Source organism: Desmodus rotundus, chromosome 4 (assembly GCF_022682495.2).
Source record: "Desmodus rotundus isolate HL8 chromosome 4, HLdesRot8A.1, whole genome shotgun sequence".
NCBI lineage: Eukaryota > Metazoa > Chordata > Mammalia > Chiroptera > Phyllostomidae > Desmodus > Desmodus rotundus.
The window spans coordinates 102,213,969-102,231,888 of record NC_071390.1 but is presented as its reverse complement, the minus strand read 5'-3'; the positions used below and the strand labels follow the sequence as shown (position 1 = coordinate 102,231,888).

The following is a 17,920-nucleotide window of genomic DNA, read 5'->3' as shown; positions in this document are numbered from 1 at the left end:
AGAACACTAAACTGACAGATTGATCAGCAGGAAGTTTTCCCAGCTCCATCGTTACCAAGCTGCGCAGCCCTGGAAAAGTCACTCTATTTCTGCAGGCTTCAGATTTCTCAGTTGTGGAATGACTACCATAATTGCTGACCTGTATGTCTCACAGTGTTGCTGTGACAAACCAACAAGATAATGGCCATAAAAAGATGTTGGAAACTATGAGGTTACATGTAAATGTAAGACATGGTGATGAGGAGGAGGCTGGACACATCTATAACTCTTATGAATGAGACTCATAGTTACTTATTCAGTAATAGTTATTGGTTCTCAATTTGTTAGGAGTCATCACCACTTGGGCAATGAGTTTGAAGACAGCCTTAGTCAAAATCTCCCCTGGAAGGTACCCGGCATAAGGTCACCATCTATTTTATAGTGTTGCCACTAGGTTGTTGCTATTTAGTGTTATGCTGTAACCCACCGTTGAATTATTTCCCATAACTCTTGCTTTCTAAATTCAAGTAAATCAATTTTTAAAAAACATCTTATTTGAATAAGTGCTTCACCATTTGGAATTTGTTTTATTCGTGACACTTCCTCATTACTTGCATTAAAAGCATAGTCATTATCAGATAAGAAACATTCACACTACTGGTTACCTTCCTGAGGATATAAGAAGTAATAATGCCAGTTCCCCCTAGATTCCAGCCTTCCTTCGGAAATCTCACGCCTGCCTTCTTGTTCAGTCTCCACAGCTCTCTCAGGAGCTATGTCTGGGGCAGGTACAAACTTCACATTTCTGTACAAATTGTGTTAGGGACTCCGAGTCCATTTCCCACATTATCACCAAACCCCAGTGGCATCCAACAGTTAGGAAGAACAGAAAGCAAACATTTCCATCTCTGCTTCAAAAACCTTATGTACTACTTTGGGGATAAAATTAAGTCTATTTGAAAACCTTAAAATAAAACTTTCACACAAAACAAATGTTAGTGTAACACCATTTTTGTGGTATATAAGCCATATTGAGGAGCCTATCTTAAAAAAATAAGTGCATGCTAAAGAATTCAAATGGAGAAGACTAGATTTAAAGACAGAAATTTGGAACTGTGACTAGATTCAGTCAATCCATTCATTTTACTAACATTATCTACAATAATTTATAAATAAATACACAACCACTGAATATAGGGGGTTTAAAAAATAAATAAATAACAAACATGGTGCCTTCCTGCATGGCATTTATAATTGAGTGGAAGGAAAATAAAAAAGAAAGCAAAATAATATGTAATTTCACCTTGTAAGGAGTTCAATGAAAGGTATAGCAAAAGAAAAATAGGAGGTGAGGGCCCACTTTGACCGGACGCCCAGAGCAGGCCTGTCTGAGGACAGGACACTTAAGCTCAGAGGTGACGAGAAGTGTAGGCAGAGAGAAGAGGGGCTGCAGGAGTGTAAAGGCATGAAGAGCCCAGCATTCGGAGGAGCTATGGAAAGACCCCTTTTGGAGTCCAGCCAGCGGAGGAGGAGAAAGAGTGCTAAATCAGGGTGGTCAAATATTGGTAGGCCAGGCAAAACATTACATTTCAATCTAAATGCAAAGGAAAGCTTTTGAAAGATTTTAAGCAGAAAAGCGAGTGGATCAAATTAACTATTTAAAGGCAAGAGAGGAAATGAGAAGGATTAGCGGATGAGTGGCCACTACAGTAGGGCAGAAATGCTGGCTGTCTGGACTGTGATGGAGGCAGTGGAGGAGAGAAGGGGTGGAAAGGACTGGGAGGTGGATGGGAAATTGGGGATGAGGCAGAGGGAAAATTCAAGGATAGCTCCACAGTGTCTGGCTTGAACAAGTGGACAGGAGGCAACTGAGTGCCAGATCCTGTTCAAGGTGAAAGATGACTCACCGGCCCAAGCGTCATGCTCCGCCTTGGGCTGCACGAATGGGTGCACTACTTTAATGCCACCAGGTGGTGCAAATGATGAGTTGAGGTTAATTCTAACCATATCCTTCCCTGTGTGTTTGTTAGCTATCCAAATTGTCTTCTTTCTCCATGTTGAATAGAAGATACGGTCACCAAAAAGGGACATTGCAAACAAATTGTGCCTAAAAAACAACAGGAAAAAAACCCCATAAAGTATGGCAAAATATTTCTTCCTGGGCTTATTAAAGTTTCGCTTCATTTCAATTTATTAGTTGAATTTTAATGACCTACATTTTCCATTTTTTGGGGGGGGGTGGTTAGAAACAAGTACTAAGTTTAACATTTTATTTATGTAGTCATAACCTGAAGTAATAGGATGTTATTTCTAGCTCTAGATTCATTGTCTCATTCTTTTGCTAGTCAGCACATAAGTGTGGTGGAAATAAAATAGGGAAGAAAATGGGAACAGGACAAGACTTGTGGTTTTGTCCATTCCACTCGGACTAATTTCTGCCTCTTGCCAAAAGCAAGACAATTGGTTGGTTCCTGGCAAGGTAACAAATCAAATGTGTATGACCTCACACATGCATGACATAATAATTCCAGAAACATTAACTATAACCAACATGTAAAAATTTATTATATGTGAATACTCTGTTAATTATTTTTGTTTATTTACTTAACTTTCACAATAACCCCAAGAAATAGGTACTGTTATTATCCCCATATTAAAGGAAACTGAGCATAAGAGAAGTCATGTAACCTGCACAAAGTGACTTGTGTAATAAATGGTAAGTCTGGGACTTGAACTCAAGTCTCCAAAATCTCTACTAAACCACTATATTGGTTTAAGTAGGAACAGTACAGTTAACCTATCACACAGACTTCAAATGGAAATCATTTTATTTTACAGCAAAAACAAAACTTACTGTGTAAGATGTTTGCTGAAATGGACAGAACCTCCATTATAATCACAGGAACAAATACGAGAAATGCTTCCTTCTCTGTTGTACTGAATCCAAAAGAGCCGTTTATCGAGCACATCCAGCGACATGGCTGTTATTTTCTCTGACGTCTCTAACAGGATCTTCACCTCAGCACCATTGAGGTCTGCTCTGTGAAGGCTGCCGGCCACCTCTGAAGACCAAAATACAAACCTGTGGGCAAACACATTAATTAGACACATAAACTGAATGTCGGGTCACTTGAATTGCCAACTCTCTGTGTTTCAGCAGTCCCCAGATGTCTGCACAGGACAAGTTTGACTATTGTGAATGAAAATTCAATTCGACAAATGTTTATTGCCCTTTAATAGATTTTCCATGTGATTTGAAGTGAGAGGAGAATTTTGCTTCTACAGCCGGAAGCCATGGTAGTGGGGGGTGATATTTGTAGAGGGAGTCGGCCATGGTTCGAGTCCAGGCAAACACCATTTCCACCCATTGGAAATTGCGTTTTTGTACTATAGACAAGGGCCTTGATTTCAATGAGAAGGTCCCTTTGAGTCAAATGTTGTGATTTTATGAATTTTCATCTGAAAACAGCAGAATTTACCTTTCTACTGGATCAACTGCTACATTTGCAGGATACTTTAAGGTGCTTAAAAGAACATGGGAATTGTTTCCTTTCATATCTGTTACTGTAATGATTCCTTCCTGTTGATTTGACCAAATAAGTTCTTCATTTATCCAATTTATTGCCATTCCTGAAACATTTTTCTCTATATTGCATACTTTCTGTAAAAATCAAATTTCAAAATTGTTACTAACATTTCCCCGTTCACAACAAAATCATTTCTATAAAAGCCTATTCTTTTAAGTACTTGTCATTCTTGTGCATTTCCAAAACTATTTTAATGGTAAGATAATCACAGCGACAGTGCCGTTGTTTGACGCAGCGGTGTCGACCCTCCCATGTGAAGACTTCTGGGCATAGAATTAACAGCATGGCTTTGAAATGGAAAGTCATTCTGTACTTACTAAAATTAGGAAATCAGTCATAATGCATTAATAATTTCAACTATAGTAACAGTGGGATTTCTATGCTACCTTAAAGATTGTTTATTCAGTTCCACTTGCTAATGGAATTTTCCAGATTCTCACCTGAATCCAATTCCAAGCTTTACCAAATTCTGGCAAGATTCCTTTGGAGTCTGTGTGCAGAACTCTGACATATATGAATTTCTCATTAGGGCCCCACTTTTCTTCTGTCCCCTCCTTCTCCACCAGGCCCCTCCCTTTCTACAATCCCCAGTGCCCCTGCACATGACCCTATGACCCAAAGAGCAAGGTTTCTCTTTATTTTTCTTGGGCAGTGTTCCTCACTTTTTCATTTGAAAACCACCCAACAGAGACCTCTGTTACCTCCTAATTCCATGGCATGCAGGTAAGCCAGTCTCTTTTGGGGGTGGAGGGTGGGAGGAGGGGCAAAGCCGCAATGTTACCGGTTGCAGATATCCATGGTGTAAATATTCCCATCATTGCTGATTTCCAGCTACTGACCTGACCACACTGAATGCATCTGGGTAGAGATCTAGCATTCTCACGAGCCTATGCTATCCCTACATCTCAAACAGAGTAATCTGATCAATCCATTTAACCAATTGCTAATATATTAATATATAGTTCACCCAAGGAAATTGTTTACATTTTAATGGTTACCCTTTATAAACAAGGTTTTAACCCAAAGGTGGGGATATCATAGTGGGTTTTAGGCATCAGGCCAATCCTTTCCCAATGGCTTGATATAAATTCACGACAATTTAACTCTTTTTCCTATTCTGTGATGGGAAATGCTCCAGATTCTTAGACTTAAGATTTTGAAACAATTCTACAGATGGCTGGAAAGTAATGAGCAGCCATCCTTGTTAAAAGTGAGATTAGCAAGTATTAAAGATGCGATAAAACAGATTAGCACCTAATTGAAGCTTTTAGGGATAATTGAAAAGAGAAGGTTTAGTTTTAAAGAAAACACAAAAACAGTGGGCACTTTGTGCTGGGAATAAATGCGTAAGGTTTCTTAAATCACACGCTCTTTGTAATCTATCTCCCAGGAATAGAAAGAACATTCCTCCTGGGACTTATTTAAGTGTTCTACCTGTTCAAAAGAAAGATTAAACATCTTTTATATGTACTTGAAGCAAAATACTTAATATCTCTCTCCTTTATTTTTTCAGAGTGCAAACACCTTGAGAATACAAAGAAAAAGTTTTTCTTCCTAAATATCAGGTGCCCAAACCCGCAACAGACACCCTAGATAGGCAAAGCAGGAATTCTCTGTCTCAGGATGATTAGCATTTGGAGCTGGAAAATTCCTTGCCATGGGGACTGTCCTGCATATGGAAGGATGTTTAGCATAATCCCTGGCCTCTGCCCACTAGATGCCGTAGCACATCCTCCCCCCTCCCCGGTCCAGTTGTGACAACCCGCCCTGTTACCAGACATCGCCAAATATCCCCTGAGGGGCAAAATTTTCCCCAACTGAGAACCACATGAGTAAAAAATAATCATGTAAATAATCTGCTTTAACCGTAAAATGGTGATCTGACTTAATAAGCTGACATATTTCCAAAATTACATTGGCATCCTCACTTTCTAGTTTAGGTAGCTTCTGAATAACAATAACATATTCATAGGCTTACTCAATAACAAGGCACAGATGCAGATTAAATAAATACCTACAAATGCTACATACACATTCAAATTCTAATGTAATTTTCACTTATCTATATGTTATTAGTTAACTACACCATGTTTGTCAGCTTATACAAAAGTCCCTCAAATACTTTGGGAATTGGTACCTTACCTCTTGCCTCGTCCCGTTGAGGAAAACTCTTTGCAAAAGTTGTTTTTCTAGATCTACCCAATAGATTCTTTCTTTGCTGTAATGAAAATCCATGATCACTGACACGCCAGCATCTGTCACCAATTTGTCATGATTGGTTCCTTCCAGGTCAATTCTAAAGATACTATTTCCATGAGAAAAAATTAAGAAGGGTGCAGGACCTGAGTGGGAAGAAAGAAACTGAACTGTGTATTTTAATGACATTTTATTTGATTCAGACAAAATACTTCCCCATAACAACTAACACAAGTATTATTAATTTTTAATTCTTGGCTTTATATTTTAAATAAAGACTACTATATAGAGAATAAAGAGTTTCTATACATGTTCACAATTAACTTTGTAAATTATCTTCTCCACAAATTGATTGTAAAAAATGAACATTGCCAAATTATGAAAATGAAACATTTGAAGAGAAAAGCACTTTCTTCTCTTATCTATAAAATGGTGTTTTATGTTCAAAAAGAAACAACCTACAGCATTCTACTGTGGAAATGGTCTACAGGAATGTACGTGTTAATTACGCAGGTTAGAAATATCACAGATGCTATTGTTTTAGAAATGTGCTCCCTCCGCGAGTCGCACTCAGGAGCAGAGCCTTCAGGGCAGTGGCGGGGAAGAAGATGGTGAGGACTAGCGGTCTTCAGTGCGAGCGGGAGAGACTGCGGTGCTGCCTTGAGAAAGCTCTGAGCTATTTTGTCCCTGTTAGCATTGCCATAGAACACGGGGTGCTCGGCTAAATTTGGATTGCACATACATTGCATGGGACACACTTACCCTAAAAATTATTCACTTTACCTGAAATTCAAATTTATCTAAGTGCCCTATATTTTTATTTGCTGGATCTGGGTGGAGCACCTCACTGGATCTCTTGATTCCTGCAAGGCCTTGCCGTGTTCCCTAACCTGATACCTGGGACCCTGTCCTATTTCAGGTGGTAGCCACATGGCCACTCTGACTCCCAAGTACTTGACACCTGTATGAGAACCTGACACCACTCTATGAAACCTCAGCATAAATTACGGGCTGACTCTACGGAAAGCTTGCCTTTGAAACTCCGAGATGCTGCCAGGGAACCGTTCCACCCACTGTAGCCAGGTCAGTTTCCTCGGTCTCTTCTGTCTGAGGGTGAGGAGACTCCTGCCACTCTGCCTTCAGACAGTTGTGGAATCAATAGGATGTGCGGGGGATTGGAGACAATTCTAACATATTCTTGCTTCCCTGCCGGGCGTACTCCTTTCTGTTCTCACATTAGACTTTAATACATTTATATGACATAATACGTGTATTTGCTTTCCAAGTATTAAGCAAAATGATGGATTAAGAATATTTTACTAAAGGATTGTGTTCTACAGTCAGAAAATATTGACTCTATTTTAGAGGACATGTCAGAATAGAGACACAAGAAGAAGGAAGAAGCGTAAGATTATTAGAGTTTGAAACAGATGCCGGCATAAATGTCTGAGAGAATTAGCTCAGATCACTCTTCTCATATCTTTTCCCTGACACAAACGCCCTGCACAGATGTGTAGGAGAGCCTGTTCCGCATTGCTGCCTCAGCTGTGGAATCAGAGGGATCACAGAGGAAACGGAAAGGGCCTTGGGCTGAGAGCCAGAAGGCTGGTTTCCAGTCCAGGCTCCATTAGCTCCTCTGGGCATCTCACAGGACCCCCTGCCTATATCATTGGATTATTAGGGAAATAAATAAAATTACAGGTGTGAAAATACATCATTAATTGTGGAGCACTACACAAATGTGATTCATCTTTGCTTATTTCCACAGCCAAGTTCTCACTAAGGTTTGTGCCATGGTTGAGATTTGAACCCATGGACTAGAATGTTGGCATAGCCCCTCTCTCCCATAGCAATGTGTCACGGAGAAAGGGAAGGCAACAGGAAAAGCACCCTTGACCAAGCTAATTTGTAGGCCACAGATTGCTGTGGAGTCCTCTCTTTGAAATGTGTATCAGACATTCTCTATGAACTAAATAAATATTCCCAACATATATTATTAACTTCCTAATATGTTGCTACATCGATGAGAGCAAGAAAATATTTTATGCATTTAAAAGTATAACTAAATGGGAGATTTCCAGGTTAAAAAAAAGAGAGAGAGAAAAGGCCCTGGCTGGTGTAGCTCAGTGGACTGAGTGCAAGCTTCAAACCAAAGGGTCGTACCTTTGATTCCCAGTCAGGGCTCATGTCTGGGTGTGTGGGCCAGGTCCCCCCAAGTCGGGGACACATGAGAGGCAACCACACGTTGATATTTCTCTCCCTCTCTTTCTCTTTCCTGTCCCCTCTCTCTAAAAATAAATAAATAAAATCTTTTAAAAAATAAAATAACAGTTAAAAGAGAGAAAGGAAAGATAATCTAAACATTTAGTCAGAACATAGCATAATGCTTTGTATATAATAGGTGCTCACATTTTTTAAATAAACATATTAACTAATGCAGAAATAATTGTAATTTGTCTATTTGCCTGGGCTTTTACCAAAAGGAACAAAGCCAAAGACACTAGCAGATCTAGCAAATTCATGAAAGCAGAGTTCATCCCATGGTAGTTATTTTACTAACAATAACAACAACAGCAAAAACAGACTTTCGTCTGCCGACCTCACTTATCTTTAATGTAACCCCAGGAGCAGGAAAGGCCAGATTTGACTGCCAGTGAGTAAAAGAGAAAGGAGAAATCTGGAGAATACTTAGAGCCATAAAACACAAACCATAGCATTAACTTCAGTAACTTCTCAAAAGACAAATAAAGAACATTGGTAAAATACTAACAAATATGAATGAACAGATTTTATCCTCAGATTTTTCCTATTCACTGTGAATCACAGCCTCTAGGCTTTATCATAGCCTCTTAGGACAGGAGGTCCTAGTTATCACCTCATTCAGTGCTTCCCCAGATTGGTTCCTCGGAGGAGCCCCGCAGGGCACTGTGTGTGTGTGTCTTTCCCTGGTCCCTTCCTTTGAGAGTCCAGTTCAGTGTGTCTGGGCTGAGGGCTAAGAATCTATTCTTTTGAATATACACTCCAGGTGATTCTCACATTTTGGTGAATTTGGAAATCATCAATCTAGTTCAAATGAGAAAATTTAATAATATTTCCCAAAGTCCCACTGCTAGTTAGTGGTACAGTTGGAATTAGAACCCAGGTACCAAACTCCCAATCCAGTACTCTTTCCTGCTTTGGTCTGGGTTGTCTTATGTCAAGATGTTACCATCTTCATTTTGTGTAACGGATTTTAATTCCACTTCCCTCAAAATACTGTTCATTTTTCCTATATTCTCTGCATCATTTTATGTAAACCAGGGCCTGGGCTGAGTATCACTCATTGCAGACATGAAATGTAACATGACCTAAAAGAAAACGAAAGACTGTGAATTAGGCCTGGTGACATAACCACTGTTCTGTACCGCCGCTGGAAACGATAAATAGGTTAGTGTCTTATGGGACCTGTCCAAGACTATAAACAACGGTGTGTGGTAAGTGTGGGGATCTGAATGTCAGCAGGGTGTGCATGTTTGAACAGCTAAACTTTCCCACGTCAAAACCTGCAGCATTTATTTTGGGTGCAGTTCGAGAGGAAAGTGCATAGAAAATCAAACGCCATTTCTAAGGAATACAACCCCAAAGACAGCAAACAGGTCACAAGAAACCAATTGGAACCTCTGACTTCTCAACCTGGGGATTGGGAGGGGATCTTCAGGAGTTACACAGGAGCCCAGAATGTCCTGAGCATGGTGAGGATTTTTATTAGTGACTACCAGGAACCGGGGCCTGCATGGCTCAGAGTTCAGTTACGAAAAAGCAGGCTTTGACTAAAGCGGGTGGCAGACACAGACTATTTCACAACGGGCCCTTCGTCATCTGCTCTGAGTCTACAGGAGTGGCTCCACACAGGTCAGCGGGAAAAGAAATGGACTGTCTTCTGCAGGCCTTGGGGCCAAGGCTCATGGGAACTAGTTAACACATAAATGATGCTGACAACCAGATTGACAAGAAATCTTAGTCTTCTCTCAGGCCAACTCTGCCACCTACCCTGACCAGCATAGGTTCCTGCTCTAAACCTGGAGACAGACTAAAGGCTCACAGAACAAAGAGTGAAAAGGGAGCTCTGGCCCTGGCCAGGTAGCTCAGTTTCGGAGCATCATCCTGGACACCAAAAGGTTGTGGGTTTGATTCCGGGTCAGGCCACATGCCTCGTTTGCGGGTCGTATTCCTTGTTGGGGTGTGAGAGAGACAACCGAGGATGTTTCTCTTCCACATCTCTCACCAAAATCAATATATTCTTAGTGAGGATTTAAAAAAAAATTTTTTTTAAGAAAGAAAGAAAAGGGAGCTCTGGATCTTCAGGATTCAATGACCCCATGAAAAAACATGGACCTAAACTGATGGACCTGTGGGCAGAAAGACTGATGCCTCCTCACACTGCTCCTGCCGGAGGCCCTGAGGGGTTCACGTACTGCCACCTCTGAAGGGGCTGGCATAAATGACAGCGTGGGTTTTATGAAGTGCGGAAAGCTTTGTTTCACTCAGAAAGACTATCCTCATTTCTTTTTTCAGTTATGATACTTAAAAGGGCACGCATCTCCCTTTTGGGCCATCGCAACCTTCTCAGTTTATTCATGAGCGTCAGAAATCGGGGCAGGTGAGACAGAAAGATGCCAAGTGGTTCAGAAATAATACATTCAGAAAGGGGAGATGTAAATTTAAATCGTAATTCTGTAAAGCACGCTCTGGGGCTCAATTTTGCTTCCTGAAAATTGTGAATGAAGATTGCCACCCTAGAGACTGAGTGGCAGAAATGTGTCATCTGAAGCTGAGATAGCCCCTACCTGGCCCTCATATCAACTGCATTCTCATTATCAAGCCTAAAGAGAGGCCTGCTCCCACGTTCTCAGGATAGTAACTGAGACTGGCAGGTTCTACACAATTGTTTTTTTCAACAGGACTTCTCAGAGGATTTCATGTGCTGTTACACATTTTGATTCTCCAAGAAGGTGGGTGGTGACTAGCATTGGAAGAGTGATAGCCAACATTTGTGTTATCTCTGGGGTCACACATGGAAAGCATTATTTCATTTCACTGGGTAAACTAGAGGAGGTAGGGGCTCTCAGCATCTTTACAGAAGAAGAAACTGAAGTTTAAACAGTTGATTGCCATAGTCACATGACCAATAATAACAAAGTGGAGGTTTAAAGCCATGTCTTTCTAGTACAGATTCTCACTTTTCAACACCATGCTACTTGTCATAAATTGAATTCACCTGAAGCTCTTACTGTTCAGTGACCCGTAGTTCAACTGTGTCAAGGAATCCCATTCAGGAAACCCTGCTCTAGCGGTGCTCACCATCAGGCCAGATTCTCTGTACCATGTTCCAGGAACTGATTAGAAAGTGGGTCCCCTTAAGTGGATTCCTATAATTACATCACCTGGATAATTTTATATCTAATTCCATAATATATTGCATCCCAATTCAATGTATTCCCTGACTAATGGCCCCTTTCTCCATCTTCAAAACCAGCAGCGTATCATCTTCCAATCTCTCTCGGCTTCCCTCGCCTTCTTCCTCCTTTGATGTTATGGCCTTCCTCTTATAAGGACATTTAGGGTCCAACTAGATAATCCAGGATAATCATCCCATCTCAGACGGCATTTGGGAAGTCCCTTTTACCATGTAAGGTAATATTGACAGGTTCCAGAAACTAAGACACAGACATATTTGGGGGCCACATTCAGCCTACCACAGCTAAAGATGTTCAGCACCTTTTCATAGACTTATTTACCATCTGTATATCCTCTTTCGTGAAGTATGTGCCTCAGTCCTTTGCCCACTTTTAAGTAGGTTACTTATTTTCTTGTTGTTGCAATTGAAAAGATTTTTTAAAGCTATATTTTGGTTATAAGTCCTTTATCAGATGTGTAATTTGCAAATGTTTTCTCCCAACATGCAGCTGTCTTTTCATCCTCTGACATTGCCTTTGGCAGAGCAAAAGTTTTCATTTTCACGAGGTACAATTTATCAATTTTTTGTTTATATCATGCTTTTGGTGTCATTCCTAAGAACCCTTTACTTAACCCCAGGACACAAAGATTCCTCTTACGTTTTCTTCTAAAAGTTTTATAGTTTTACATCTTCGCTTTATGTCGGGGAGCTTTATTGCAGCCCCCCGTCTGCCACGGATGAGAATAAGTCTACCAAGCCATGATCTGCTTGGGGAGGAAAGATGGCCGATCTCTCAAAGGAGAAGGGCCCAGAGCCTTTTCCTCAGTGGGCTTTTATTGGGTTCAATTTGCACAGAAATACAGGTAAAGCTCATCAATCATTTTCAGGCAGTAAGGGTCAAATAATGGATAACATATAGAGAACTTTGAGGGCTTATTCCTCCTTACTGTCAGTTAAAGGGCTATAAAACTTTGGGAAACAAACTCATTTCAGGCCTGGACCCTTATCATTTAAGCTGAGGGTATAAACAAAGCAGGTTTCACAGGGGTTTATGCATTCTTTCTTAGGCCTGATTCCCCTGGGAATCTGCCCTTTCCAGCACAGGACTGCACCGCCCTCTGTCATTGTTTCAGGCTTAAGTCAGGCAAGGGAAGTAAGGCAGCCAAGAGATTAGGAGACTTCTTGCAGACAGAATGAGGACTCAGGCTATGTCAAAGCCGAGGGGCAAATCCTTTTCCTATAGCCCCCTGAGTCCTTCCCTGTGGGCCTTTTTCGTGACCATGCCTGTCTAAGGGCGTTCCTCCCTTGAGGAATCTTACCCGTCATTGGCTAACTGGTCAAGCTCAGGGCCAAGCAAGGTGAAGTAAAGTGGGCAGAGGTGGCTCCCCTGCCAGGGAGATAAGCTTTTTCTCCTTAATGGCTTATAGTCCCAACTCTGACTCAGCCTTAACCATGGTGGGTTACAGCCTCTGAAACCAGGCAGGGCAGTTCCCAACAAATTTAGATCTATGATCCATTTTGAGTCTATCTTTGTATAAGGTGCACAGTGCAGGTTGGGGTTCATCATTTTGCTCATGGATGCCTAACTGACCCAACACCATTAACCGAAGAGACTGTCCTTTCTCCACTGAATTGCTTTTGCACCTTCATCAAAGATCAAGTGACCATATTTGCATAAGTTCACTTCTGGATATTCTAGTCCAACTCATTAATTTATGTGTCTTTCTCTTGGCTAAAACCACAGTTCACATAACTTTTTTAAAAATCTTATATTAATGCAGTTTGGAAGAACAGTGAGCCATGTTTTAAGGTTCCTGTGCTATCAGGAATTTTTCATCTTAAGTAAACATGTTTGAATATCACTTAGCTTGTCAGAATAAATTACGCTCAATTTTATTTAAAGGCTACTGCTACCAGACTAAAATACTCTTGCCAGCCTTAGTTTCCCAGGTGGTACAGACACACACACACACACACACACACACACACACGTCTCTGAAATCCGTCTTCTGAGTTTTGCTACTATATTCTTTGCTCTCTGCTGGACGTGTCCCGTTGGACAGGTCCCACAGCCCCAAAGTCCCTCTGCATGTCAAAAATTGAGATTATGCCTACCGTTTTATTAGTTTCTATTTACTGAAAAGATTGAATTTGACATAGGAATTTAAAAATTTGATCAAAATTCCATATGTTTTGATATTTTTAGTGATTGATAGACATCATAGACAACAAAGATACTTCATAGTTATAATTATATCTGCATCAAATGAAAAAATGCTTCACTGGCTGTATGCATAAAAATCACAAAATATGCTTTTTAACTAAATCCATCAATTATTCACAAATTTTGGTGAATTAGACTAGCAAATTTCTATCTTCCTAGATTTTAATTGGTAAATGCAAACTAACCAGAAGGTATTATATTATTTATTTATTTATTTATTTATTTATTTTAAAAATCACTTTCATTCATCTCTCTCCACATCACGAGCTGTTGGTCAGGCAGTGGAATGTGCCATGCTCCACATTATAATGCTGAGCCTGTAATTGCTGGTATCAAAATATGTATCTGTGTCACCATAAAAAACTGTGTCTCCTGCCCCTCATGTCTTACATCAGGTATAAAAAATAATACATATTTACACCCTTGTCCTTCCCCAACACGAACACTCAGGGGTCCGGCCCTGGGAAGCAGGGTGGGCCAGCGTGAGGTCTGAGCACAGGGAAGCCCCTGGGACCCAGGAGTGCAGGACTACACGAGGTGAAGGAGACAGCTAAACTCACGGGCTGTTGTTGCACCTTAAGGGGTCCCAGCTTTATAAGCACCCCCAAAACAAAAAACTCTGGTCCCAAATTTGCAGGAGGAAAGAAACCCTGAAAATTTAAGAGCCCTTGTCCTCCTGGAGAGAAGACAGGTGTAAAGCACCTGGAGGCCTCAGGCCTGGGGCTCTCTAGGAAGAGCCTGGCTCCTCAGTGCCCCCCCCCCCCAGTCTGCCCTGGAAATTAGATCCTGCCCTGCAACTTAAGTACAAGGAATAAAATTAAAAGTACAGTATACAAGGTCATATAGGAGGGAATTTAGATTACACTCAAACCATTTTTATCATCTTGTTAAGTAAAAAGTTACTTAAACTATTTCCGTTGCATATAAATGAAGATTAGAATACGCAGTCAACTGGAAATGTTGCTAGGCACCGATGTCTGCAACTGCATCTAGGCACGACGCAGGGATTTATGACGAAACAAAGCTTCGAGCTGAGGAAGCTCCAGGGACGTACCTTCAGGGATCTCGGCCCAGGAGGCGCACCTCAAGCCAGGGGTGGGGCAAATCACACAGTTGATTAAAAAGAGGGTCGGGAAGTCAGCAGACCCTATTCCTGCCATGCCAGGCACATGATCCCTACAGGAGGCTGTCCGCTCAGTCCCCAAACCGATAAGCATTTGCTACTGCGGGAAGGCTCTGCCAGAGCAGTCGGTTTTAAGGCACCAGAAAGCGGAGTGGAGGTTTGGGACCACCTACCCCACAGGCTGCAGAAGGCAGGTGGGGCCAGGGAGGAGCAGGCATATTGCCTTCACTGAGCCTGGCACCCTCACTCCCCAGGTGAGCAAGGTGAATTAGATTTCATTTTTTTTTTTTTTATTTTATTGTTGTTCAAGTACAGTTCTCTGCCTTTCCCCCCCAAGATTTAATTCTTTAAAAAACAGGTAAACTGATTTCTCTTAAAAAAAAAAAAATCTCTGATCTTTTAAGGTCACTTCAGCTGCTTTTAAAGTGGCTATTTTCTGGAATGATGAAAGCTGTCACCAGGACCTTCCAGCAGGCCAGTCCTTGGTGGTGGGGCCTAGATGGGGGACTGGGACAGGGACACCCGCAGGTGGTGGTTCTCGCCCAGACTGTGGTTGTGCCGGTCATAGCTCCAGGGCGTCCTCCTCCACTGAACCCATCTGGATAGGCGTCATCCAGCAGACCCTATGGAAGAACTTGAACCCTTTGACAGCACTGCCGGAGCTATAGAAGAGGGTCTTCTGGTCACCCTCAGATAGGGAGGGCGGATGTTGCAGAGGTACAGGGTGGCTGAGGACAGGAAGATGTTCTGGAAGTTCTTGGAGCCTGGCTTTCTGAAGCAGTGCAGGGCTGAGTTCCCGTAGTCCTTAGCTGCACGTTCTGGTGCTTGGAGAACGTGATGCACACCAGCTTCCCGTGCACATTGTGCTTGGTGAGGTTGTTCGTGGCCAGCTGGGCCTGGCTCCCATTGGCCATCTGCACCAAGGCATTCTCCTTCTTATTGAACAAAATCTTCACCTGCTGCACATCAACATGCACACTGAAAAGACTAAACAGGTTTTGGGGTGTAACTGTCATGGGGTTGAGGCTGCTGACCAGCAGGACAGAATTTGCAGCCCCTGCCAGGCCTGGGATGGCGATCGGCTGCTGTCACCGGTGGGATGGCCAGAGGGGCCAGGGCCCCTTGCACATTGGGAACAGAGGGGTGAGCAGCTTGAAGAATGGCAAAGGTGGGAGGGAAACTCCTCCCAGCTCCTGCACAGGGAGAGGCTGACACTACACCAGGTGCACGGAAGGCGGAGGCCATGGTCTGGTCCAGCGAGAACTGGCTGTCACCGGAGGGCTGATGTAGCCTGTTCTTGTCCTTGTTGCACTTGACAGTTGAGGCTGGTGAGCTTGGAAAAGTTGATGCAGAGTGTGCAGCAAGCGTTATATATTTTATATATTTTTTAAAAATAGATTAAAAGACATAAATTCTCTACTTGGAAGTTTTAAAAATAGTTTGGAAAATTCAATTTACAGGGTTTTTTAAAAAAAATACTGTACATGTGAGAGTTTTTAAGAGATGATATGTTGACTTTGTTAAACAACCTAATCTCACAACAATGGAAAAATTTCCTATATCTGTTTCCAACTGTTCTCGTCACACACGAATTTCTCATAATCAGCAGTCACTTTCTTACTCACTGTTAGAATGTCACCTTTAACTGGGAGAGAGTTCTGTTGCTCTATTTATTTTTTGAAAAACATACTAGTGATACCTATTTGTTATCACAGAAAAGGTCCAAAATATTGAAATGCTTCTGCTTTTTAAAAAAGAAAACCCTGTAGTGTTTGATTGCGCTCTTAAATGCTTTGGTTCAAAATACTCTGTGGGAAGCACGTGGGACAAATATTTTCATGCCTGTTCCCCATCCCATATGAAGTATTATGAAGAATCCAGTCTATTCTTGTTTTCATAGGAGTGATGACAGCAATAGCTCCCATCGCACTTCGTGCAGTTCCAGTTTCAACTTCCTTCCTGCGCTGCTTCCCTGTGAGACTGCGGCCAGCTGCGTTCTAGGCCCAATGTGAGCTCCCCCGAGAGCCCTTCTGTGGACGTTTCAGTGAGTGCAGTGGCCCGTCACCGCTGCATTCATAATACATTTGTTAATATGTAAAGAAGTCATTGACCACGGAGGAAATTTCTTCTCTGATGCATTTTTTAAAACTGGCTAATGAAAAAGTGTCACAGGCATATACGAGAGTGGCTAAGATCACCGGCACTGGACACAGAGTGTACCCATGTTGACTCTTTACTGGCTTTACTGCTTATTAGCTGAGTGACTGGAGGGGTTCAGACAAGTCACCCCAAGATGTGCCTCTGTGGTACGCAGATTATTTTTGAGCTAAAGGCAACTGAAACCCTGCAGGCTCAAAGGAAACTCTGCCTCTTCTTAACTACCTAGAAGAATTTGAATTAGGGGCCTTGCCCATAATAAGAGATTATCATAAATAACCTTCTCTGACCTATCTACATGGCAGGGCAAGCTACTAATTACTGAACAGCTGCTCTTCTTATTTTCTTGCAATTACCCTCTGAAGGTGACTTACCCCATCCCAGCTCAGAATGTCACACATATCCCATTTTAACTTTCTGGCTCTAAACCTCTCATGTATGCAGGGTTTCTCTGCACATGCCATTAAATTTTATTTTCTCTTGTAGATCTGTCCCATGTCAATTTGATTTTTCAACCAGCCAAAATGACCAGAGGAGGGAAGGGGCATTTTTTCCCCTTTCCCTATACATTCAGCTCATTACTTCACCTCTCTGTGCATCCGTTTCTTCATCCTTAACATGGAGATGATACAGCACTCATCTCATAGGACTATTATGAAGACTAAATAAATTAACTCATGCCAAGTGCTTAGAATATTTTCACATTAATGTTAACTCAGGTTTTAGAAAATACTATAAGCTGAGATATGGTAGAAAACACCTTTATTTTCATTCAGCTGTGTAATTTTTCTAATGCTTATTTTCTTGAAAATTTTAGTAATGCTTTTTGTGAAGTTTTCAATAGTATTTGCTAACAAAAGAACGCATTTTAATCTGTTGTCATGTGGTTTCCCACATGTTCTTGGCGATGGTTGACTGTAGCAGGAAGCAAAAGGAACACATATTTTGTTAACAGCACAAGGCTTTTCCATTTTTGTTATAATGTCAGAAGCCTCAAGAGAGCCTTCTAACTTTTTATCATAGTAATGTAGTCTTAAATATCATTAAAATATTTAAATAACTTAAATAACTTTGAACACAGCTGTAAAAATCATAAAAGTTGTTTTCACATTCTGAATATTTATTTTTCAACAGCTTGCTTGTCCTGGTGGCTTCATATTACCTTTAACTAATATTTTGAGGCAATTTTTAAACTTGTTGTGAGGTTCATTACTACT

At 41.4% G+C, this 17,920-nt stretch overlaps 1 protein-coding gene and 1 pseudogene across 3 annotated transcripts in view; both read right to left on the bottom strand.

Annotated features, from left to right (window-relative positions):
• Positions 1–17,920, bottom strand: part of EGF (epidermal growth factor) — an 87,901-nt gene that overhangs the window by 59,105 nt on the left and 10,876 nt on the right. For all 3 annotated transcript variants that reach the window (XM_045187065.3, XM_045187075.3, XM_045187071.3), the window contains exons 2-5: positions 5,709–5,908; positions 3,459–3,640; positions 2,834–3,061; positions 1,887–2,086 (exon numbers count right to left, since the gene is read on the bottom strand). In XM_045187065.3, the coding sequence (XP_045043000.2) occupies positions 1,887–2,086; positions 2,834–3,061; positions 3,459–3,640; positions 5,709–5,908 (810 nt within the window). The remainder of the gene's footprint in view (positions 1–1,886; positions 2,087–2,833; positions 3,062–3,458; positions 3,641–5,708; positions 5,909–17,920) is intronic.
• LOC112320277 (polypyrimidine tract-binding protein 1-like) lies at positions 15,022–15,918 on the bottom strand (annotated as a pseudogene).